We start from the raw sequence: 25,461 nt of genomic DNA on the forward strand, positions 1-25,461 counted from the left end.
GCCAAAGTGTTGGAGTTTCAACTTCAGCAGCAGTCCTTCCAATGAATATTCAGGACTGGTCTCCTTTAGGATGGACTGGTTGGATCTCCTTGCAGTCCAAGGGACTCTCAAGAGTCCTCTCCAACACCACAGTTCAAAAGCTTCCATTCTTTGACGTTCAGCTTTCTTTCTAGTCCAACTCTCACATCCATACATGACTACTGCAAAAACCATAGCTTTGACTAGACAGACTTTTGTTGGCAATGTAATGTCTTTGCTTTTTAATATGCTGTCTAGGTTGTTCATAACTTTTCTTCCAAGGAGCAAGCATCTTTTAATTTCATGGCTGCAGTCACCATCTGCAGTGATTTTTGGAGCCCAAAAAAATGAAGTTTGTCACTGTTTCCCCATCTATTTGCCATGAAGTGATGGGACCAGATGCCATGATCTTAGTTTTCTGAATGTTGAGCTTTAAGCCAACTTTTTCACTCTCTTTCACTTTCATCAAGAGGCTCTTTAGTTCACTTTCTGCCAGAAGGGTGGTGTCATCTGCACATCTGAGGTTATTGATATTTCTCCCAGCAGTCTTGATTCCAGCTTGTGCTTCATCCAGGCCAGCATTTCTCATGATGTACTCTGCATATAAGTTAAATAAGCAGGGTGACAATATACAGCCTTGACGTACTCCTTTCCCAATTTGGAACCAGTCTGTTGTTCCATGTCCAGTTCTAACTGTTGCTTCTTGACTTACATACAGATTTCTCAGGAGGCAGGTCAGGTGGTCTGGTATTCCCATCTCTTGACGAATTTTCTGCAGTTTGTTGTGATCCACACAGTCAAAGGCTTTGGCATAGTCAATAAAGCAGAAATAGATGTTTTTCTGGAACTCTCTTGCTTTTTTGTTGATCCAGTGGATGTTGGCAATTTGATCTCTGGTTCCTCTGCCTTTTCTAATACCAGCTTGAACATCTGGAATTTCAGTTTATGAGCATTACTTTTTTTTTTTTTTTTTGAGCATTACTTTACTAGCATGTGAGATGAGTGCAATTGTGTGGTAGTTTGAGCATTCTTTGGCATTGCCTTTCTTTGGGATTGGAGTGAAAACTGACCTTTTCCAGTCCTGTGGCCACTGCTGAGTTTTCCAAATTTGCTGGCATATTGAGTGCAGCACTTTCACAGCATCATCTTTCAGGATTTGAAATAGCTCAACTGGAATTCCTTCACCTCCACTAGCTTTGTTCGTAGTGATGCTTTCTAAGGCCCACTTGACTTCACATTCCAGGATGTCTGGCTCTAGGTGAGTGATCACACCATCGTGGTTATCTGGGTCATGAAGATCTTTTTTGTACAGTTGTTCTGTGTATTCTTGCCACCTCTTCTTTATATCTTCTGCTACTGTTAGGTCTATACCCTTTCTGTCCTTTACTGTCCTTACTTTATGTTAAATTCCTGGAAACCCTGTTTCTCCCATCAGAAAGTACAATATACTTTATTATATTATATATTTTCTAGGAACAAGAATCTGAAAAAGGGAGATTTGTCTCTGTTGATGAAAGTATACCTTAAAGACACACTCACTTCTAATGAGTATAATTTTAAGTTTTGCGCCTTTTTTTTTTTTTTTTTTTTACAGGATATTAATGCCCACGCCTGTGTTACTGGTAAGCCCATCAGTCAGGGTGGAATCCATGGACGGATCTCTGCTACTGGCCGGGGAGTTTTCCATGGGATTGAAAACTTCATCAATGAGGCTTCCTACATGAGTATTTTAGGAATGACACCAGGATTTGGAGATAAAACATTTGCGGTTCAGGTAAAAATGTTTGTTTCTCTCTTAAGGAATGACTGATAAATAGGCCGTGAGTTTTTCAGTGTTTGTAGATTTGCAAGTTTTAACAGTTCTGTTGGAGTACGGTTGACTTGCAGTGCAGTGTTAGTTTCTGTCGTGCAGCAGTGATTCGGGTGTACATGTATATAGATTCTTTTGCATTATGGTTTGTCACAAAATAGTGAATACGTTTTCCTGTGCCATACAGTAGGACCTTGCTTTTTACCCATCTCATATTCACATCTGCTAATCCCAGACTCCCAGTCCATTCCTCCTTCGCCGCCTCCCCCTTGCCAACTACAAGTCTGTTCTCTGTCTGTGAGTAGAAGCAATGGTCTCCTGTGGTCTTAGGGGACTGTTTTTCGTGTGGGTGCATCCCTATGTAGCCTGCGTGGGTTTAGTGTTGTTTCGTGCGAGGGCCGTCTGTAGTGTGGATGCCTGCCGCCTCTTTCCTCAGTGTATGCTAGCCGTTATCCCCTGGATAGGAAGTGTGACTGGTGTTGTGACCAAAGCCTGCACTGGATATTCAGCGAGGCCACCCCTGTGCTATGCACGGCCCAAAGGCTCAGCTCTGATTTCAGCCCCTCTCTGTGCATGGGAAATCTGCTGGTGCCAGCTCCCAAGAGCCCAGCAAGGGGGCAGCAGGGTGCGTGTTCCCAGTGCCTGCAGAGAAAGAGGGTGCTGTGGCAGCCCTGCCCCTCGCTTCAAATGCCCTTAACAGTGGCACATCCTTATACTGCTGTGTCTATGGCAGGGCCAGGCTTCTTCACACACACTCTGTTGCAGCCATACCACACTCACTCTGTCTCCATGCAGCCAACAGCAGTCCTCCCCTAGGTCTGTCCTCTCAGCTCCGAGTTTCAGCACTCACCCCCACCTCTACCAGCAGACTTGTATTTCAGGCTAGGTGCGCTGGGTGGTGGCATGGGCAGTCTGTGCAGGTCTCTTCTCTGCCCTGCCTGCCACAGAACAGTTGTGCTCTCTTCTGAGCCTCTAAACCCCTTTCCTGATCTCCCCCACCTGCGAGGCGGCTTCCCAGGACACAGGACCCTCTCCCCTTCTGTAGCTCCCTTCCAGGGCTTCCCTGGGGGTCCAGACAGTAAAGAATCCACCTGTAGTGCAAGAGACCCGGCTTCACTCCCTGGGTCGGGGAGGACTCCCTGGAGAGGGGAATGGCTACCTACTCCAGTATGCTTGCCTGGAGAATTCCATGGACAGAGGGGCCTGACAGGCCACAGTCCACGGGGTCACAAAGAGTCGGACACAACTGAGTGATTAACGCTTTTACACTTTAATTGCAGGGACACAGGTCCCATTCCACTTCCCTCTTTTTTTTTTTTTTTTTTTTTTCCTTTCATCCTAAAAATCTATTAATGGAAAGATCTAAACTAATAGATCTTTCTTGTCCTTTCAGGTGTTTGAGGCCTAGTGATTAGTAGGTATTCTGTGAAAATTGTTCCATTCGTAGATCCATTTTTGATGTATTTCTGGGAAGAGGCGAGTTCCACATGCTCTCTGTTGAAGCCTCTAGATTTGCAGTTTTTAAAATTTGATCCTTTGGATCTCTTAAGGTTTAAAATGGACATTTGCAGGGTAATACATCCTCTTAAACTATTATGTGTATACACAGTGATCCAGATTTCAGCTTTTGATTGATGTTTGATTAGTTTGCTTAGAAGAATCGAAATTAAGTTGAATGCTACTTTAAAATAAGACTCATATTCCTCCCAGTTAGTGACTTATCTTTTCATGACCATAGGACATCTGGCCATCAGGGCCTGAGGTCCTAGATAGTTGCCATTTCTTTATAAGTCAGCAAGCTGCTCATAACTGAATGTCTTCAGGACTCACTAGCACAAATTACAAAGGGTTGAGTTCTGAATTCCAAAACACAGAAATTTATTATTGAAGAGAGACATGGATTCTTTTGTCAAAAGAATTTTGAGAATTACTTCTAAACTAATAGAATGTGTATTGGTCAGAATATGACTTAACCATCTGTGCTAGGACTTCGATTTTTGTCTCATGCACAGCTGTTGTTCACAGGGATTTGGTAATGTGGGCCTGCACTCTATGAGATATTTACATCGTTTTGGTGCTAAATGTGTTGCTGTTGGTGAGTCTGATGGCAGCATATGGAATCCAGATGGTATTGACCCAAAGGAACTGGAAGACTTCAAATTGGTATGTTATTCTAATATCTGAGGAGTTTGACCACCTGGGTGTTATAAAGTTGAAATAAGCATTATTGAAATCTGTTTCCATTGCTTTTTTTAGATTAATTTTTATTGGGGTTTAGTTGATTTACAATGTTGCATTAGTTTCTACTGTACAGGGAAGTGAATCAGTTATACATATATCCACTTTTTGGGTTCTAGCCCAGGTAGGTCATTTACAGGGTATTGAGTAGAGTTCCCTGGGCCATACAGTAGGTTCTTACTGGTTATCTGTCTTTATATGTAGCAGTCTGTCAGTCCCCATCTCTCGGTTTATCCCTCCCCCGCTTTCCCCCTGGGTAACCATAAGTTGACTTTCTGCACCTGTGACTCTGTAGACAGGTTCGTTATGCCCCTGTTTAGATTGCACATACAAGCAATGTCATGCGTTTGTCTTTCTCTGTCTGACGCTCCTCACTCAGGAGGACAGTCTCTAGGCCCGTCCGCGTCACCGCCAGCGGCATCGCTTTGTGCTTTTTTCTGGCTGAGTGATACCCCACTGTGTATATGTACCGTCTCTTCTCTGCCCGTTCCTCTGTCAGTGGACATTTATGTTGCTTCTGTGCCCTGGCTACTTACATATATCTTTTTGAATTATAGTTTTCTCCAGATACATGCCCAGGAGTGGGATTGCTGAATCATGCTGTAGCTCTATTTGTAGGCACCTCCATGCTATGCTTCATATCGGCTATGCCCATTTACATTCCCACCAGCAGTATAGGTGGGTCCCCTTTTCTCCACAACCTCTCCAGCATTTATTGTTTGTAGATTTCTTGTTGATGGCCATTCTGACCAGGGTAAGGTGGTACCTCATTGTACAGCTGTTTTATTTTTAATATTTTATGTATTTATTGGCTGTGCTGCATTTTCATCGCTGTGCTTTAGTTGCGGTGAGCGGAGGCTACTCTCTAGTTGCCACGCGGGGACTCCTCATTGCAGTAGTTTCTCTTGCTGCAGCGCAGGCTGTAGGGCACGAGAGCCTCGGCCGTTGCCACTCCTGGGCTCTGGGGTGCAGGCTCAGTAGTTGAAGTGCACAGACTTAGTTGCCCCAAAGCATGGGGATTGTTCCTGGATCAGGGATCAAACTGGTGTCCCCTGCATTGCAAGGTGAATTCTTAACCACTGAACCACCAGGGAAGCCCTTCACTGTAGTTTCGATTTGCATTTTTATAATAACTAGTGATGCTGAGCATCTTTTCATGTGCCTCTTGGCCATCTGTATGTCTTCTTTGGAGAAATATCTATTTAGGTCTTCCATTCATTCTTTTGTTTGCTTTTTTAATGAGCTGCATGAGTATATTTTGGAGATTAATCCCTTGTTGGTCTCTTCATTTGCAAATATTTTCTCCCTTCTGTGTGTTGTCTTTTCACTTTGTTTACTTATGAGACTTCCTATTATAGGCACTGAACATAAACATTTAAACTCTGTTGCAGCCATTAATTCTGATTTTTAATCAATTATAGCAACATGGAACAATCCTGGGCTTCCCCAAAGCAAAGATCTATGAAGGGAGCATCTTGGAGGTCGACTGTGACATACTGATCCCTGCCGCCAGCGAGAAGCAGCTGACCAGGTCCAACGCACCCAGAGTGAAAGCCAAGGTGACATGCTGGTGGGCCCGGCCTTACTGATGGGACTGAAGGTCGCAGAAAGGCTCCAGCGGGCTTCTTCTTTTAAAAAAAATAGCTTTACTGGGGTATAATTCACATATAGTTCCCCAGCATACAGTTTAAAGGGAGTTTTTTGTCTCTCTCACAGCCCTCTCCCATGCACACAGATCTCTGAGGCTCAGCTGGAGGGTATTTCACAGTGTTATCAATCAGCATTTCTCTATGTTTCTAACTTTCCTGCAGATCATTGCTGAAGGTGCCAACGGACCAACAACTCCAGAAGCTGATAAGATTTTCCTAGAGAGGAACATCATGGTTATCCCAGTAAGTAAACTATGTTTGCCAGGTTTTATATGTATTCAGAGTCATACTGGTTTTTTTGCAAGGAATTGTGGGGAGAGGATTGTTAGTTTCCCAAGCCTTAGTGAATGTTTTTTCTTTATTTTGCTTTCAAGAAAATAAAGTGGAAGTGTGGTTAATATAATAAGCCTGTCCAAAAAAAAAAGATAGTTCACTTGGACCTGAACATTTTCTTTCGACTTCAGGCTCTTTCTTGAGTATGTATTTAGACTTCTTAAATCCAGTTATATAAATGTTAAATGTGCTAGAAATACTACTGTAGCTTGCAAATGTTCCTCGCTCCTTTCACTCAGAAAGCTAATGTGAGTAACACGTGCTTAAGTTTTTCAGTGGTTAAGCATGGGGTCTGTAGCAAAAGGCCATTAGAAGTTCGTGTTGACTTGCGATGCATTTTGAAGAATTCCTTTTGCTGCAGGCACTTTAAAAATTTCAGTTAAAGTGCATTTCTTAAGGACAGAATTTCTGCCCCTGTCTGAGATACATATGGGAAGTCTGAAATCTAATCCGCTTTCACACCGAGCTCTTATGTCCATGGTAAGCTCTTACTAAAGCCGCCATCTCGTTTCTTTGTCTCTAGGACCTCTACTTGAATGCTGGGGGAGTGACAGTGTCCTACTTTGAGTGGCTGAAGAATCTGAATCATGTCAGCTATGGTCGTTTGACCTTCAAATATGAAAGGGATTCTAACTACCACTTGCTTAGTGAGTTCTGATTATTGTATTCTCTAAGAGTAATCTTTTGGACCATCTAAAAGGTTGGGGAAAGCTTGTGTTTAATAAAAGGACTAATTTCTTTTTTTTTTTTTTCTTTGCCCCCAAAAAATTCCAAGATAATTCTGATATGCATCTGGGTTTTAAAAAGTAATTACAGGTTTTTCTATTAAGTGGTAGTTTTGGTGATATAGAATTCTGTTATTTTTCTGTTGACCAATAATGATACAGTGGTATTAAGTAAATAATAGTTACATAATTAGATGTTTTTTTCTTTTAGTTTTTTAATTTTTTTTTTAAACTGGAGGATAGTTGCTTTACAGTATTGTGTTGGTCTCTGCCATACATCAACATGAATCAGCCATAGGTATACGTAAGTCCCCTCCCTCTGGAACCTTCCTCCCTCCCTTCTTGTTTAATCTCAGAATAGGAAACCATTCTGTCTCATGAGTCTTAGACCAAAACTATACAGTTCCTTTAGAGGTATTCAATATATGAACTCTCCAGAATGTATTTATATTCCAGTGTTTATTCTGCAAGTGTTCCCAGAACATAATCTGTAAGTTGGTAGTATATAAAGAGTATCGTTTTAAACCTTGTTGATACTCATCCATTTCTTTCTCAGGTTGCTCTTGGTAGAGACCTATCTAGTGTCAGGAATTTTTTTGCATCTTCTGATAAGAATGCTGTTTGTCTTTGACTAGAGTAGGCTTCAGAGTTAACACTAGTATTTTCCTCAAGCTAAAATAAGACCAAGACCTCCAGCTGAGCTTTACTGAGCCCACTGAGAATCTGGGTGAAGTTTTCCATCAATTCCTGTTCCTTTTTCTTTTTAACAGAGCCAAGGAAAACCCTGGTAATGGGTGTTATGGAAACAGATCGGTGACCTAAATTCACACTTACATAGGAATTTGGCAAAGTGCTTTATTCTTTTTAGCTCAGTTTTAAATGAGTAACCCTTTTATGTCATTAGCGTTGAAGGTTTCTAAAACTACTCAGTTTAGGATTGTGAATATAGTTTGGGATTACTTTTGGTTGTATTTCATTTGTTTTCTCCTACTAGCAAAATTTTATCTTCATTTCTCGGCTTTTTATAGTGTCTGTTCAAGAGAGTTTGGAAAGGAAATTTGGAAAACATGGTGGAACTATTCCCATTGTACCCACAGCAGAGTTCCAAGACAGGATATCGGTGAGTGTGCTCGTGACAGTATTTTCCATACACGGCCTGCTCTCTTCTTTAGATGAGGCCAGGCAGGTTAAATGGGCTTGAGGGGTGGTGATCAGCATGACGATTACATGACTTCCCTTTTTATTATGTTCTAAAAATGGAGTATCTCAGTGTGAAATAATTCATGGTTCTACTGCTTTTGATACTTTCACAATATAGATGACTCAACGAGTGATTCTAACACGATTGTGAAGCATTATTGTGTACTCTGACTCTCAAGCTTTAGAGAAATAGAACTGAAAAGTAAACATTAGATTGACTTATATAAAGATGGAAATTGCAACATGGACACATTAAGAAAACAGATGAGAACAGATGTTTTATGTTAATTAGTTCTCAATAGAATATATTGATACACATCATAAAGAGAATCTCTTTACCAGTAAATGGCAGACATCATGAAAAAAAAATCACAGGAAATAGGCTTAGAAGAAATGTTTAACCTCATTGTTAAAGAAATACAAATTAAAATAAGGATCCTTTAATGTATTAAACTAGCATAAACAATGGATCTTATACTCACCATGTCTGTGGTGAAGCAGTTGTACCTTTATTCCGATGACAGTGCAAAAATGTTATTAAGGTGTTCCTGCTCTTTGACACTGTAATAACATCCCTTCTGGGAATTAATCCTATAAAAACAGTTCTAAAGGAGAGGAATGATTCTGTGCATGATGTCACTGAACTGTGTGTGTAGTCATTTTCAAAATCAGGTTTGATTTAACATTCTGGTGGTGGGGGAGGGCCAGAAAATGGCTAAATTATATATCTTATGAAATAGTCCATCACAGAAAATAATTTAAGACTTGTTACCACATGGGGAAATGTTAAGGGCTTTGTTTTGAACAAGACAATGTTTTTTCCACTCTGGATACTAACTGTTCTCTTCAAAGAACCTTCCTCTTCTCCACAACTATGTATCCCTTAGTTTTGGTCCCTCCTTCTGGAATACCCAGACCCACGCCCTGCTCGAGCATCATCACATCTCTGTTCCCTGGAAGTTCCCTCTGTGTGCCAGCATGTCACCTGTCCTTCCATCCCAGGGGAGTCACGTGCGTTCCCAGCTCCCGCCGCTGCAGCAGCTCGCCCCATGTCGCAGCACATGGCCTGCCACATAGCAGCCAGTGTATCGGCCTTGCAACTTTCAGATGCTTTCAGTGCTTCCAATTTTCAACTTTAAGGCTGTTTCTCACCTCTTATTGACCTATTTATTACAGGAGTTTTGTAATAAGTTTTAGCTGAAAAACAAGTTTTTGCCCCCAGCTCCTTTCCTCTAGGCTCCCCCGCCCCAGCCGTGATCTGGCCCTGCCAGGACCTGTATCATTGACCTGATCATCTTTTCACTGTCCCTCATTACCCCTGTCTTCACTTAAATTCCATTCACCATCATTGCAGTCACTCCCTGGTCTTGTTTTGCTTCATCACACCCCCTTGTCAACACCAGAACCTGATGAAATTCCGTGCTCTGCCTCCTCCGTTCCTTCCCTGTAGCAGGAGGCCCCAGTGACTCTTCAAACTCTCACTTCAAGTAGGCTCTCAGTTCCCCAGCAGTTGAGCTACTTTCCCTGTTCCACTCATCTTCTCACTTTCCTGGTGATTCTATCATATTTTCTCCTTTTCCCCTCCCCTGCACTCCAGTTCATGTCCTGGGATCTGTTCACAGAAGAGTGAAGCATCAGGGAACCTGCACCTCTACACAGCTTCTGGTGTCTGTGCCCTGTTACTGTTACAGAGCAACGCTTTGTGCTTCCTTCTCAGCCCGCACCTTGTTCTGGGCAACCAGATGACCTGCTTTCAACTTCCGGCAAAACTTTGCCTCTTTCGCACCGTCAGTTTTCCCTCGTCAGTCTTTGCTATCAATGTAACAAATGCTTTCTTAAGAAAATATAGATCTTTCAATCATACTTGCCCTTCCAGGTCTTGTCATTTTTATTTCCTGTATAGCAAGGGCCTCCAGCCCCTGGGTACCATCTGTGGCCTATTAGGAACCAGCTGCACAGCGGGAGGTGAGCAGCAGGCAAATAAGTGAAGCCTCATCTGTAGTTACAGCCACTGCCCATTGCTGGCAGCACCACCTGAGCTCCGCCTCGCAAGCCCTACTGTGACTGGCCTGTGCCCCACAGCATTTAGTGCCTGATGATGTGAGGTGGAGCTGAAGCAATGGTGCTAGCACTGTGGAGCAGCCGCAGATACAGGTCATCAGCAGATCTGCCTGCGCAGAGACCGCAGTAAATCAGTTGCTCGCAGCTCATATCAGAACGCTGTCAGCGAGTGGGAAATGATGGTGAGCTGTATACTTCATCATATACCACAGTGTGACAATAACAGGAATAAAGTGCACAGTAAATGTGCTCGAGTCACCCCAGAACCGTCCTTCCTCCCCAGTCCATGGGAAGATTGTCTGCCCCAGAACCCGTTCCCAGTGCCAAAAGTAGGGGCTGCTGCTAATCAGCATACCTCCGTAAGAGGCGCACACGCTCTGTTCTCAGTTCTTCCGTATCCATGCCTCCTATTCTGCCCAGCACGCCACCAAAGCTCTTCTTGTCCAGGTAACCGCTTTGGCAACATCGCCAAGCTGTCATTTGCCACATTGTCGTTGTCCAGTCCTCAGCTACTTCGCTGCTCACAGGTGATCACTCCCTGTAGAAATGCATCTAAGCTCCCAGGGCGCTGCATCCTCCTGGATTTCTCCCTGCTTCACTCGCCGGCCCTTCTGCTGAGGCCTGCCATCACTCTGCCCTGTTAACAGTGGAAGCCCTCGGGCCCTAAGCCATTCTCAGTCTGAATTCAAAATTTTGGTGATCTTAGGGGCCTGGTTTTTAACTGTGTATGCCGTTTCCTCTGCTAGAATCTAAACTATGAGAAGAAAGAAGTTTCATTGTTTTGTTTTCTGCTGTGTCCCCAGTACCTAGAAGAGTTCCTAGCACATAGTATATATATAATATTTGAATGAATGAGTGAGTGAGTGAAAGGCATAGCAGTATTCCACTTGTAAAGCAAGTGTTTCCTAATTTGGTAGAACAAGTTTGGAATAAGGTTTAACCCATGTTTCTTAATTGATACAAATGTTATACAAATGTTTTAAATTAAGTATATCTTGCCTGAAAGAAAACAATTCTATCTCGCTGTATATTGACTTAAGAATCCTTTGCGCTCTGACAGGTGAAGCATGTCTTTGTATGGTTTTGGTTAAACTATTCTTTTTCCTAACAGGGTGCCTCTGAGAAAGACATCGTGCACTCTGGTTTAGCTTACACCATGGAGCGCTCTGCCAGGGTGCGTATACAGATGCTGTTGGTGTTTCCACTGGCTGCGTGAAGTGCAGCTCAGCTGCGGCACCTCAGCTGCCCGACTGTGTGAGCAGTGACAGGAAATATCAGTCTGCTTAAATGTTCCAGAACGTGTGCTTTTCCATTCTTAAATGATGAGCATTGTTTCTAGGGTCCTCAATACGTTTTCCAGACTTTGAAATAAATAATGCCAGGTTAGGAGGAGTGATGTTTAGCTTAGTCAGCCAAACTGGATTGCAGCTCAGTGCACATTACTCTGTTACAGCTATAGGAAGCTACCTTACTGCAGGATTTGGTCTGTATGAAAGTTTTCTTGACAACTTGATCATTATTGCAAAGCCTTTCAAGCACAGTTTGTAGTCCAGTTTTCTTTCTTTTTTTATTATTATTTTTAATATATATTTATTTTAATTGGAGGCTAATTACTTTACAATATTGTATTGGTTTTGCCATACATTAGCATGAATCCACCACGGGTGTACACGTGTTCCCCATCCTGAACCCCCCTCCCACCTCCCTCCCCACACCATCCTTCTGGGTCATCTGAGTGCACCAGCCCCAAGCATCCTGTATCCCGCATCGAACCTGGACTGGCGATCCATTTCACATATGATATTATACATGTTTCAATGCCATTCTCCCAAATCATCCCACCCTCGCCCTCTCCCGCAGAGTCCAAAAGACTGTTCTATACATCTGTGTCTCTTTTGCTGTCTTGCATACAAGGTTATCATTACCATCTTTCTAAATTCCATATATATATGTTAGTATACTATATTGGTGTTTTTCTTTCTGGCTTACTTAACTCTGTATAATAGGCTCCAGTTTCATCCACCTCATTAGAACTGATTCAAATGTATTCTTTTTAATGGCTGAGTAATATTCCATTGTGTATATGTACCACAGCTTTCTTATCCATTCGTCTGCTGATGGACATCTAGGTTGCTTCCATGTCCTGGCTATTATAAACAGTGCTGCGATGAACATTGGGGTACACGTGTCTCTTTCAGTTCTGGCTTCCTCAGTGTGCATGTCCAGCAGTGGGATTGCTGGGGCATAAGGCCGTTCTATTTCCAGTTTTTTAAGGAATCTCCACACTGTTCTCCATACTGGCTGTACTAGTTTGCATTCCCACCAACAGTGTAGGAGGGTTCCCTTTTCTCCACACCCTCTCCAGCATTTATTGCTTGTAGACTTTTGGATTGCAGCCATTCTGACTGGTGTGAAATAATACCTCATTGTGGTTTTGATTTGCATTCCTCTGATAATGAGTGATGTTGAGCATCTTTTCGTGTGTTTGTTAGCCATCTGTATGTCTTCTTTGGAGAAATGTTTGTTTAGTTCTTTGGCCCATTTTTTGATTGGGTCGTTTATTTTTCTGGAATTGAGCTGCAGGAGTTGCTTGTATATTTTTGAGATTCTTTGTCAGTTGCTTCATTTGCTATTATTTTCTCCCATTCTGAAGGCTGTCTTTTCACCTTGCTTAGAGTTTCCTTTGTTGTGCAGAAGCTTTTAATTTTAATTAGGTCCCATTTGTTTATTTTTGCTTTTATTTCCAATATTCTGGGAGGTGGGTCATAGAGGATCCTGCTGTGATTTATGTCGGAGAGTGTTTTGCCTATGTTCTCCTCTAGGAGTTTATGGTTTCTGGTCTTACGTTTAGATCTTTAATCCATTTTGAGTTTATTTTTGTGTATGGTGTTAGAAACTGTTCTAGTTTCATTCTTTTACAAGTGGTTGACCAGTTTTCCCAGCACCACTTGTTAAAGAGATTGTCTTTTCTCCATTGTATATTCTTGCCTCCTTCGTCAAAGGAAAAATATGGAACACTTCACAGATTTGCGTGTCACCCTTGCGCAGGGCCCATGCTAATCTTCTCTGTATCGTTCCAGTTTTAGTATACGTGCTGCCGAAGGAGCACTGAGTCCAGTTTTCTTAATTTCTTCTCAAGTTCAGATTCTATCCACTTGGCATTAAGTTGAAATAGCAGAGCAGATATTGATCATGGGGTTTGCCGTTAATTTTTTGAGATAACTAGCATACCGTAAATTCACCCTTTTAAAATATACAACAAAACAGCCTTTGAGTTTATTCACAAAGCTGTGTAGCCATCGCCACTAACTCCAGAACATTTCCATCACCCCATCCTTAGTTCATTTACATTATTAGTGTATGTCATACTTGCTTCAGATTACCAGATGTCTAAGGGGCCTAGAGATAGCTCACATCTTAAGTCTTGAGGAGTAGAGTAGCACCTTCTTGTTGCCTAAACAATAGTTCTGTATCAATTCCAGAGAATTAATCCTTCCCAACTAGAAGCTGTCCTTCCGCCTATGCAGTTTCTCTTTGGCTATACAAATCCAGCCCTAAAGTGGCACCCAGGCAAGCTGTACCAGGCTCACGTCCACCTCGTGTGTTCACGGATTGGCTGCTTGAGTCGGGGTGATAATCACTGCCTTTTCTCCTTCATCTCAGCAAATCATGCGCACAGCCATGAAGTATAACCTGGGACTGGACCTGAGAACGGCCGCCTACGTCAACGCCATCGAGAAAGTCTTCAAGGTGTACAATGAAGCTGGTGTGACCTTCACATAGACCAGGCTGTGGCTGACATCCTCACTGCCCTTTCACCTCTTCATCTGCAGACCTATCACAAGTTTACATGTAACCACAGAAATCTCTCTCTCATGACGTAATAGATAACGGACACCATTCACAGCAAGTCAATCCAAATCAGCCCTTTAAGAAAAAGAAATTAAGGTTAGGGGATCATATATAAGCTAATAGGAGATCGTAGAAATCAGCTACTCCAGAGAGTCGTTTGGGCATTTTGCCTTCACATAAGGGTTCTCCGTCTGCCTGTGCTGCCTCCCTCCATGGCTGCTTCCAGCACAGTCAGCTGTGGCCCTAGGAAAGCCCCTCTTGGCCAAGACCAGTCAGTCACTCGCTGCTTCAGCTCTGAACACGTCTGTCAGGTGCTTTGACACACGTAAGAAGCAGGTATATGGCATTTTCAGGAGGCAGCATGGTTCTCAAGTGAGTTACTGGTATTTTACATCAGCAAAATAACTCAATTTTATAGGTTACAAACAACAACAAAAAAAAACAAAACTGTCTCTCTTTATGTATTTTATTCTTTTAGAAAAAGTACATGCTGCTGTAAGAAAATTGCCTTTAATCATTTAACAAGCCTAACCTTGACTCAAGCAGTGAATGCCTATAAACGTAATAAATGAAAAAAGCTAGTATTTTTATAACATAAAACAGTATCATTTATAGCTTGTCAATTGCATACTGTCATCCAGCAAAAATAAAAAGCCCAGTAGAGAATTAAGTTATCTTCATACCTGCAAATGATGGAGGCTATTTTTGTTAAGGCTGTCGGAATTTGCTAACCACAATTATGATATATAGTCCAAAGAATGTAGTGACCTCCTTATCATGTTAATCAATTGTTCTCTTTTGAAGATCTGTTGCATTGACTAATTGAACGATAATTCAAGTAGAGTATCCCAGAAAAAACCGCGTGGACTCCCTCTTTGGAGTCTGGCTGGCGGCATTGCCAATGGCCCCAACTCGCCCTGACTTGGTGTCCTCGTTTAGAGGCCTCATCTTTGCGCACGGCTTCGTCCCTAGTGGGCTGGAAGCAACTTGGGGTTCTGTTTTGTTGGGAGTTGTTTGGCCAGGGCCTTTGAACAGTAGTGCCCCAATGAAGTACTAGAGAGTATTTATGTAAGAATGAGCTTTTCTTTTTTTTTTTTTTAACAATAATATCCTTTTAGAAATTTCTAACTACTTTGTAACTGCATGACTTAACCTGGTGATAAAACAGTTATTAAAAAGACTACCTTTTCCAAAGCTTATGTTTCATTTCTGTGTTTTTGTATTTGATATGTTTGCCTCTTTCAGTACATGATAAAACTATAATTGGGTTTCTGAAATTTTTGAAACAAACACATATATAACGTATCTTTGGATTATATTGAGCAGCCCAAATTTGACTCTTGGATTCTTTTGTGTTTTATTCTATGAAACATTATCAGTGGCTGTTCTCAGGGAAGAGGTTCTAGGGCTTAAAACTGATATACCAACATAATTTATATACCTTTTTTTATATATAAGTAGTTTTTAACAAAGGGAGGTTTTGTTGATTATGGTTTTGTTTCTAATAATTTAGTCAAAGGATATAACAAGACAGAATACTAATAATCATAGTATTCATATGATTGATAGTAATCATAGTATCCGTAATCAACAACTGGATTCCAGACCTGAGTCCACCAGCTTATATAGCTGGCAAATCTGGAACATAACTGTCAGCTGAACTTAGTGTCTGTTTTGTACTGAGTCTGTCTCTCCATGGTTCTGAGCATCTGGGCAAGGAGTAAATAAGCCCATGGCCCTGTGGTCATGGCAGGCCCTTCCCAATGTCTATTTGCATTCTAAATGGACCATCAAAATAGGGATGGGGCGGCAGGGAAAGATGTGAAAACAAGTTCCAGACTATTTGGAACAATACCAGGTAGGTGAGTAGAGTTCACGTCATATGAGAGTGGGGTGATAAATCTTAGTGTGGTCTTTGGCTGACATAATGGGAGCATTTATATAGTCATGCTGCGTCTCCGGCATTGCAGGCAGATTGTTTACCACTGAGCCACCAGGGAAGCCCAAACACCTATGAGGTTAGTATTATCCTTACACCAAAGCCAGGCAAAGGCAAGAAGATGACACGCCAATATCCCGTGTGTGTGTGTGTACCTGCGCTTCCCAGGTGGCTCAGCGCCGTGCAGTGAAAATCAGCTGCCATGCAGGAGACAGGTTCAGTCCCTGGGTCAGGAAGATCCCCTGCAGAAGGAAATGAAAACCCACTCTATTCTTATCACCAGGAAAATCCCATGGACAGAGAAACCTGGTGGGCTACAGTCCATGGGGTGCAAAAAAGTCAGACACAGCGTGGCAACCGAACAGTATATGAGAGAGAGAGATATATATATATATGAACGATATTCAATATCCTGTAATATGAGTCAGAACTGCCATCATTTAAAAGTCTACAAATAATAAGTGTTGGAGAGTATGTTGGGAAAAGGAAACCATCTTACCCTGTCAATGGGATTATAAATTGCTGTAGACATTATAGAAAACTGTGGAAGTTACTAAAAAAAAAACTAGAGGTACCATATGGTCCAGAAATGTGTCTCTTGGGCATGTCTCCAGACAAATCTCTGGTCCAGAATGATACCTGGATCCCTATGTTCAGAGCAGCATAACAGAATAGCCAGGACATGGAGACAGCCTCAATGTGCACTCACAGATGAATGGATAAAGAAGCTGCGGTGCATACAATGGAGCATCACTCAGCCGCAGAAGAATGAAATACCGCAGCTCGCAGCAACAGGGATGAGCCTTGCAATCACCATAGCAAGCGGAGTAGATCAGGAGACAAGCACCAGATCACATCACTCAGACGTGGAATCTAAGACATGTCAAACGCACAGACCTGCCAGATAAGACTCAGAGAGCAGACCTGCAGTTGCCAAGGGAGAGGGAAGTAGGGGAGGGAGGGACCGGGAGTTTCGGATTACCATGTGTGACTGAGCATATAGGGTGGATAAACAAGGCCCTACTGTATAACACGGACCTATATTCATTATCCTATAATAAACCATAATGAAAAGGCATATGTGTAACTGAACCACTTTGCTGTATACCAGGAACTAACACGGCACTATAAGTCAATTATTCCTCAATTTTAAAAAATACCCCTTAGTAACAAAGACACGAAAGTATTCAGAAACCATATCCAATGGCACATAAGTATATACATCATGGAGAAGGCAATGGCACCCCACTCCAGTACTCTTGCCTGGAAAATCCCATGGACGGAGGAGCCTGGTGGGCTGCAGTCCATGGGGTTGCTAGGAGTCAGACACGACTGAGCGACTTCACTTCCACTTTTCACCTTCATGCATTGGAGAAGGAAATGGCAACCCACTCCAGTATTCTTGCCTGGAGAATCCCAGGGATGGGGGGGCCGTCTATGGGGTAGCACAGAGTCGGACACAACTGAAGCGACTTAGCAGCAGCATATACATCATACATACGTCATGATCATGTAGGATTTATCCCAGGAATGCAAGGATGGATCAACATAAGGAATTGATCTGAAACCTTTTTTATGAATGAAGATGGCGCCAAAGGTTCTCCACCGAAGCTGCTGCCCTCTCAAAGCCAAAGCTACAGTAAAGGCTTTGGAAAGCCAACAAAGCAGTGTTCAAAGGCATCCACAGCCACAAAAAAAGGAGACCCGGACATCGCACACGTTCTGACAGCCCAAAACACTGTGACTCAAGAGGCAGCCGAATATCCTTAGAAGAGCACCCGGAACAGAAACAGGTTTGACCGCTATGCCATCGTCAAGCTCCCCCTCCCCGCTGAGTCAGCCCCGAAGGAAACAGACAAACACACTGGTATTCACTGTGGATGTCAAGGCCAACAGCTAGATTAAACATGCAGTGGAAAAGCACTATGATGTTGGCATGGCTAAGGTCAGCACCCTGATCAGACCTGAGGAAGGCATGTATTTAACTGGCTCCTAACTACAATACTTTAGATATTGCAAACAAAACTGGGATCGTCTAAAATGAGTCCAACTGGCTAATTCTAAATATAAAAATTTTCACTGTATGAAAATGAAGAAATCAATCTAATAAACCCCATTAACTGAACAAAGTGGAGAGGGGACACATAATCTCAATTGCTGTGGAAAAAGCACTTGACAAAATTCAAGGCCGTTTCTAAACATAAACAATGTTTGTGAAAAACCTACAGCTAATATTATACTTATCGGTGAAAAATAGAAAGCTTTCCCTGAAGAACAATGTCCTTGCCTTCACCCTGTTATTCTACATGATACTGGAAGTCCCAGCCACAGCAATTAGGCAAAAAAAAAAAAAAGCCATCTGAATTGGAAAACAAAAGAAACTGTTTACAGATGACATGATTCTATATATAGAAAATCCCATAGAACATACACACACACACACACACACGCTCTACTGGAACTAATAAACTAAGCAAAGTTACAGGGCACAAGACCAACACTCAAATATCAGTTTTCCTATGCATCAGCAAAAAGCAACCTGTAAAGGAAATTGAGAAAACAATTTCATTTACAATAGCATCCAGATGAATAAAATGTCTGGGAGGAAATAAATTTAACCAAGGAGGTGAAAGCCTTATAAAGCTACAGACCAATGGAATAGAACTGAGAGTCCAGAAACGTCTATGGTTAACTGATTTTTTTTTTTTAACAGTGCCAACATCATTTGTATCAGTTTCCCAAGGCTGACTTAAAGTACCACAAACTGGATGGCTTAAAACCACTGAACTTTGGGGACTTCCCCGGTGGTCCAGTGGTTAAGAATCCACCTTCCAAAGCAGGGGACATGGGTTTGATCCTTGGTTGGGGATTAAGTCTGGATCACAGCTACTGAGCCACGTGCCGCAGCTAGCAAAGCCTGCGTGCCACAACAGAAGATCACACGTACTTTAACGAAGATCCCATGTACCACGGCAACTAAGACCCAACAGAGCCAAAGATAAATAGCTAAACAAACATTTTTTAAAAAACACATGGAACTCTATTGTCTTGTAGTTTGGGCTGCAATAATCTAAGGTGTCAGCAGGACCATGCTTTCCCTGAAGCCCAAAGGGAAGAACTTCTTACCTTTTTCTAGCTTTTCGTGGCCATCAAGTCGTGGAAAAGTGAAGTGAAGTCGCTCAGTCGTGTCTGACTCTTAGCGACCCCATGGACTGTAGCCTGCCAGGCTCCTCTGTCCATGGGATTCTCCAGGCAAGAATACTGGAGTGGGTTACCATTTCCTTCTCCAGGGGATCTTCCTGACCCAGGGATCGAACCCGGGTCTCTCGCATTGGAGGCAGAAGCTTTAACCTCTGAGCTACCAGGGAAATGGCAACCCACTCCAGTGCTCTTGCCTGGAGAATCCCAGGGACGGGGGAGCCTGGTGGGCTGCCGTCTCCGGGGTTGCACAGAGCCGGACACGACTGAAGCGGCTCAGCAGCAGCAGCAGCAGCGGCAGTGAGTCGTGGCATTCTGTGGCTTGCAGCTGTACCGTCCAATCTCTGCTTCTGTCATCACACGGCCATTGTCCCTCTGTGTGTGTCTTCTTATAGGGACACCAGTTATACTGGACTAAGTGTCCACCTTACTCCAGTATGACCTCATCTTAACTAGCTACATCTACAATGACTGTTTCCAAATAAGGTTACATTCTCAGATACTGGAGGTTAGGGACTCAGACATATCTTTTGTAGGTGGACTCAGTTCAACACATAACACCATTCAATGAAAAAAGAATAGGCTCTTCAACAAAAGGCATTAGGACAACTGTATACCCACATGCAAAGGAACAAAGCATGCCTTCTTCCTCCATGTATAAAAAGTAACTCAAAATGGATCAAAGACCTAAGTATAAGAGATAAAACTGTAAAGCTATAAGAAGAAACCATATTGATAAACCTTCATGGCCTTGAATTTGGTAATAAATTCTCATTTTTTATTTAATTTCATTCTATTTCATTCCTTTTTTATAATATCTATTTGTATTCTCTATTTGATATTGATCTCATACCTTCCTTTAGTTCTTTAGATCTAATTTCTTTTAGCTCTTCAAACATGTTTAAAATAGTTGAAGTCTTTGTCTAGTAAGTCCATTTTCTGGGCATCTCTAGGCACAGTTTCCATCCCCCACACACAGTTTAAATCGATCATAATTTCTTTCCTTGCATATCTTTGTTTTGTTTTTGCTGAAAACTAGACATGTTAAATGTGGATGGAGGGAATGGTCTTTGGACAGCATGCCCACCTCCTCCTCACTGCTTCCTAGTGTAATGAGCTACACTGAGCAGAATCAGACAGGGCAGTGCTGGAGCCAAACCATTTTAGGCTACCTTCAAGCTAATGGTTGACTTCCCTGGGGGCTCAGACGGTAAAGCGTCTGCCTACAATGCGGGAGACCCGGGTTCAACCCCTGGGTCAGGAAGACCTCCTGGAGAAGGAAATGGCAACCCACTCAAGTACCCTTGCCTGGAAAATCTGATGGACGGAGAAGCCTGGTAGGCTACAGTCCATGGGGTCGCAAAGAGTCCAAAACGACTGAGCGACTTCACTTCACTTCAGACATGTTAAATAATACAAAGTGGGAACTCTGGAAATCAGATTTCACACTCCTCCCCCCCAGACTTGCTGTTGTTGAGTGTTTAGTGACCTTTCTGAACTAATTCTAACAGTCAGTGTTCTTTGTTGCACGGAGCCACTGAAATTTCTCCTCAGTTAGCTTAGTGGTCAGCTAATGACTGGACAGAGATTTCTTCCAGGACCTAGAATCAGTAGGTCTCCTGTCTTTGCCAAGACTCTGTGCGTGCTGGGCCTCACCTTCAACACTAAGCCAGGCAGTTTACATGTTGGCCTTGGTTCTCACATCCTGCTTGCACAAATCCTCAGGGTTAAAGATGAGAGCCGAACCTCAGGCCTTCTCAGGTCTTTACTGAACTATTGCCTCACACATGTTCATGGCCTATATTCCCAGCAGTGTATTGGGAATCTTCAAAGTATGTTGGGAATTTTCAAAGCCCCGAAAGGACATTTTAGCCCCCAGTTTTTCCTTTTAAACTGATTTTTTTTTTAAATTTTCTTAAACTGTTATTTACCACCTCATACTGCCTCAAGTCCAAGGGAGCCCCTGAGCCTTCTCATTCACCAGACGGTTTCTTTCTTTCTGCCAGTAAGAGGCTCTCTTCTTTTGGTGTTTTCCTGTGTTTTCGTGTAGAGCCCCCTAGAGGGGCCCCAGTGGCGACTTACTGACAAAAATAGTGGCTTTGTTTTGCATCTTTTCTTCTGTTGTTCCTTGTTGAACACTTTAAAAGCAACATCTACAGATTAAAAAGCGTTCATTCCAAATATCTAATCTTTGCAACTTTCTCACAATATCTGAGGTACTTTGCCCCCACCCCTACAAAAACATCAAATTTGCCATTCTAATGTTTTCAGGGGCCTTGGGATCTGCATTACTGTGACATCCATAAACCTGACAAGTCCTTTCTAAAAATTCAGAGAGGTCTTCATCTGTTTTGCTGAATTGTTTGAAACTCTTTTTGCTTTGGTTCTCCTTTATAAAGTTTTGCCAAGATGCATTTATTTTCTAATAAGGGCATTCTTCCTTCATTGGGGTCCCAATTTGGTTCAGCTCAGGGTACTGCCAAGTGGGCTTTGGGTGTGGAAGATCCTCCCTATTAAGGAAGGTTGCAATCTCTCCAATTAAATAACTCTGAGAAACCCAGTGGGCTGATCATTTGCACTTAGGTTCCCTATGAGATTAGGCTTCCCTGGTGGTTCAGACAGTGAAGTGTCTGCCTGCAATGCCAGAGACCTGGGTTCGATCCCTGGGTCGGGAAGATTCCCTGGAGAAGGAAAGGGGGGCAACCCCACTCGATTAGTCTTGCCTGGAAAATGCCATGGACAGAGGAGCCTGGTAGGCTACAGTCCATGAGGTCGCAAAGAGTCAGACATGACTGAGCAACTTCACTTTCACTTTCCGTATGAGATAATGGGGAAGGGAAACTGTCTTCCCCTGGGAGTGGCTTCTGGCCCAAACTGAGTGCCCTGTCAGATCTTACATGATACCAGACCAAGTACTTGTGCCCCAAAACCTAACACGGGATTTTCTAATTGACCTCTATTAGGAAGGGAAGTCGTGAGCCCCAGTGTCAGAAATTGGGGCTGGGTAGGAATGATAGGTGCTGCTGCTGCTGCTGCTAAGTCGCTTCAGTCGTGTCTGACTCTGTGCGACCCCATGGACAGCAGCCCACCAAGCTCCCCCGTCCCTGGGATTCTCCAGGCCAAGAACACTGGAGTGGGTTGCCATTTCCTTCTCCAATGCATGAAAGTGAAAAGTGAAAGTGAAGTCGCTCAGTCGTGTCCGACTAGTAGCGACCCCATGGACTGCAGCCTACCAGGCTCCTCCATCCATGGGATTTTCCAGGCAAGAGTACTGGAGTGGGGTGCCATTGCCTTCTCCTGATAGGCGCTAGAGGGTTGGATATAACTGGCATAATGGCCAGAATGGCTGGGACTGCTAGCTCAGCCAGAGGAGTTAAGGTTTCAAGCAACATATCCTCACTCTCATCTCCTTCATTTTCCCAATGTAATAGCACAAATGCTTGCTCACAAAGGATTTCATACCTCTTCCCCACTTCTTCACAAAATAGCTATAGAGTCATTCAAAAGTCACTGTGCAGAGGAAGTAAGAGATGAGGGTTCAAGCCCTGGGTCGGGAAGATACCCTGGATGAGGGTATGGCCACCAACTCCAGTATTCTTGCCTAGAGAAATCCATGGACAGAGAAGTCTGGCAGGCTACAGTTCATGGTGTCACAAAGAATCAGACACAATTGAGGTGACTTAGTACACACTCATGCACACACCAGAATTTTAGGAGCTCCATATAATTTCTAGAACATGTATGTTAATCATCTTTATATATGATGTAAATGTGGTTTGTTTGTTTTTTTTCCAACATCACCATGCTTATTTATTAAGGAGTTCTGAGAAAAAAATTGTTCAAAGTACTGCTGTGGACCTCATTTACATATGATACACTGCAAGAATTTTTATCACCCCTTATTTGACAATGCTTCCCACATAATTTAACATACCAAATAAGCCTAATTAGTTTAATATTCCTCTGAGACAGAAAGAAAACAAATAATTTGAGATGTTACAACCCCCAGGAAAACTTCAAAGTTAACTAGCTTCAAATGAACTTCATTTAGAATTTGATCTTTAGGAAGTTTATCAAAAGTATCAAAAGTTTTAACCAGTGGTAAAAGATCTCAAAAAAAAGAAAAGATCTCAGTAGCAAATACATATCACTTAAAGAAACAATTACCAAAAGCATTTTAATATTTTAAGAAAACTTTTTCCTCTTTAGAGAACCAAATTCAGGTTTTGCACCACTTTACCTTTAAACTCTGCTTTCTTAAATTCAATCTTAGCTAATTCCGATCACACACAAAAAAACTTTCAGTGTTCTGCCTCCAAAAACCTTACACAATTTTCTATATGCATATTAATCTGTCCCTCACTTTTTCCATTCAGAACAAGCTCTAGAACAAAATCACATTTTTCCCTTTAACAAAATACATTTTCATGCCTCATACCTTCTTTGCTAAAGACACACACACTACATCTTGCATACTGAAATACTCTCCTTACAATTCTTAACCTTAAAACCTTAATCTCCAGTGAAAACCCAAGAAGTAATTTTAAAACTGTCAAATCAGCATTTCCTGATTGACACACTTATGCTTCATTCTTCCTCTTCTAAGAAGGCAGAAGTTGGTAAATTTAGACATGCCTGCAATGGCACCCACTCCAGTACTCTTGCCTGGAAAATCCCATGGACGGAGGAGCCTGGTGGGCTGCAGTCCATGGGGTCGCAAAGAGTCGGACACGACCAAGCGACTTCACTTTCAGTTTTCACTTTCATGCACTGGAGAAGGAAATGGCAACCCACTCCAGTGTTCTCGCCTGGAGAATCCCAGGGACGGGGAGCCTGGTGGGCTGCCGTCTATGGGATCGCACAGAGTCGGACACGACTGAAGCGACTTAGCAGCAGCAGCAGCAATTAATGTTCTAATATTTTATCCTATTTGAAATGAGCTACATAGTCAATGATTCTCTTCATTTAACTTAATTTCAAGTTACAAAAATCTAGAGAGACTATTTCAGATAGACATTCCCCAAATATAATTATTCCTGTGCACTGTGCTGTGCGTGCTAAGGCGCCTCAGTCGTGTTCGACTCTTCATGACCCCATGGACTGTAGCTTTCCCGGCTCCTCTTCCATGGGATTCTCCAGGCAAGAATACAGGAGTGGGTTGCCATGCCCTGCTCCAGAGGATCTTCGCAACCCAGGGATTGAACCCACGTCTCTTACGTCTCCTACATTGGCAGGCGGGTTCTTTACCACTAGCGCTGCTTGGGAAGCCCAATTATTCCTATAGAATTTACCTAAATTTTACTTCATATACCTCTATTTTATTTACTTAAAAGCTTTGTCATTTGTTATTTTTCTTGCTGAGAAACTTTGCAGCAAGAACAGGTCTTCTTTGATTTCTAATAAACTTAGGTACAATAAAAGTAATATATTTAATGTTGACGACCCTAAGCACAAATCCGTATAAATCAAACCAACAAGCTTATACAAACTTTCACACCAGATATTAATTTAATAATGAATATTTCCTAGATCACATGAACACAAAATTCATTCTAGCTAGAGTCTTTTATACTTGAGTATTTATATAAGTGCTTAATTTCCTTTAAGCTAATTCAATAGATGAACTCCCCAGGTCGGTACGTGCCCAATATGTTAATGGAGATCAGTGGAGAAATAACTTCAGAAAAAAATGAAGGGATGGACCCAAAGCAAAAACAACACCCAGTTGTGGATGGGACTGATGATAGAAGCAAGCTTTGATGCTGTAAAGAGCAATATTGCATAGGAACCTGGAATGTTAGGTCCATGAATCAAGGAAAATTGGAAGTGGTCAAACAGGAGAAGGCAAGAGTGAACATCAACATTCTAGGAATCAGCGAACTAAGATGGACTGGAATGGGTGAATTTAACTCAGATGACCATTATATCTACACTACTTTGGGCAGAATCCCTTAGAAGAAATGGACTAGCCATGATGGTCAACAAAAGAGTCCGAAATGCAGTACTTGGATGCAATCTCAAAAACAACAGAATGATCTCTGTTCATTTCCAGGGCAAACCATTCAATATCATAGTAATCCAAGTCTATGCCCCGATCAGTAATGCTGAAGAAGCTGAAAGGTTCTATGAAGACCTACAAGACCTTCTAGAACTAACACCCAAAAAAGACGTCCTTTTTATTATAGGGGACTGGAATGCAAAAGTAGGAAGTCAAGAAACACCTGGAGTAACAGGCAAACTTGGCCTTGGAATGCAGAATGAAGCAGGGCAAAGGGTAATAGAGTCTTGCCAAGAGAACACACTGGTCATAGCAAACACCCTCTTCCAACAACACAAGAGAAGACTCTACACATGGACATCACCAGATGGTCAAAACCGAAATCAGATTGATTATATTCTTTGCAGCCAAAGATGGAGAAGCTCTATACAGTCAACAAA

The 25,461-nt window shown here is 42.4% G+C and overlaps 1 protein-coding gene across 1 annotated transcript in view; it reads left to right on the plus strand.

The window, feature by feature from the left end:
* The window catches only part of GLUD1 (glutamate dehydrogenase 1), a 39,357-nt gene extending 24,277 nt beyond the window's left edge, over window positions 1-15,080 (plus strand). The window contains exons 6-13 of the mRNA XM_005699318.3: window positions 1,613-1,792; window positions 3,854-3,991; window positions 5,488-5,625; window positions 5,878-5,958; window positions 6,572-6,695; window positions 7,802-7,893; window positions 11,146-11,208; window positions 13,698-15,080. Coding sequence (XP_005699375.2) covers window positions 1,613-1,792; window positions 3,854-3,991; window positions 5,488-5,625; window positions 5,878-5,958; window positions 6,572-6,695; window positions 7,802-7,893; window positions 11,146-11,208; window positions 13,698-13,817 — 936 coding nt within the window. The 3' untranslated portion in view covers window positions 13,818-15,080. The remainder of the gene's footprint in view (window positions 1-1,612; window positions 1,793-3,853; window positions 3,992-5,487; window positions 5,626-5,877; window positions 5,959-6,571; window positions 6,696-7,801; window positions 7,894-11,145; window positions 11,209-13,697) is intronic.

The sequence above is a fragment of the Capra hircus genome, chromosome 28 (assembly GCF_001704415.2).
Source record: "Capra hircus breed San Clemente chromosome 28, ASM170441v1, whole genome shotgun sequence".
NCBI classification, from domain to species: domain Eukaryota; kingdom Metazoa; phylum Chordata; class Mammalia; order Artiodactyla; family Bovidae; genus Capra; species Capra hircus.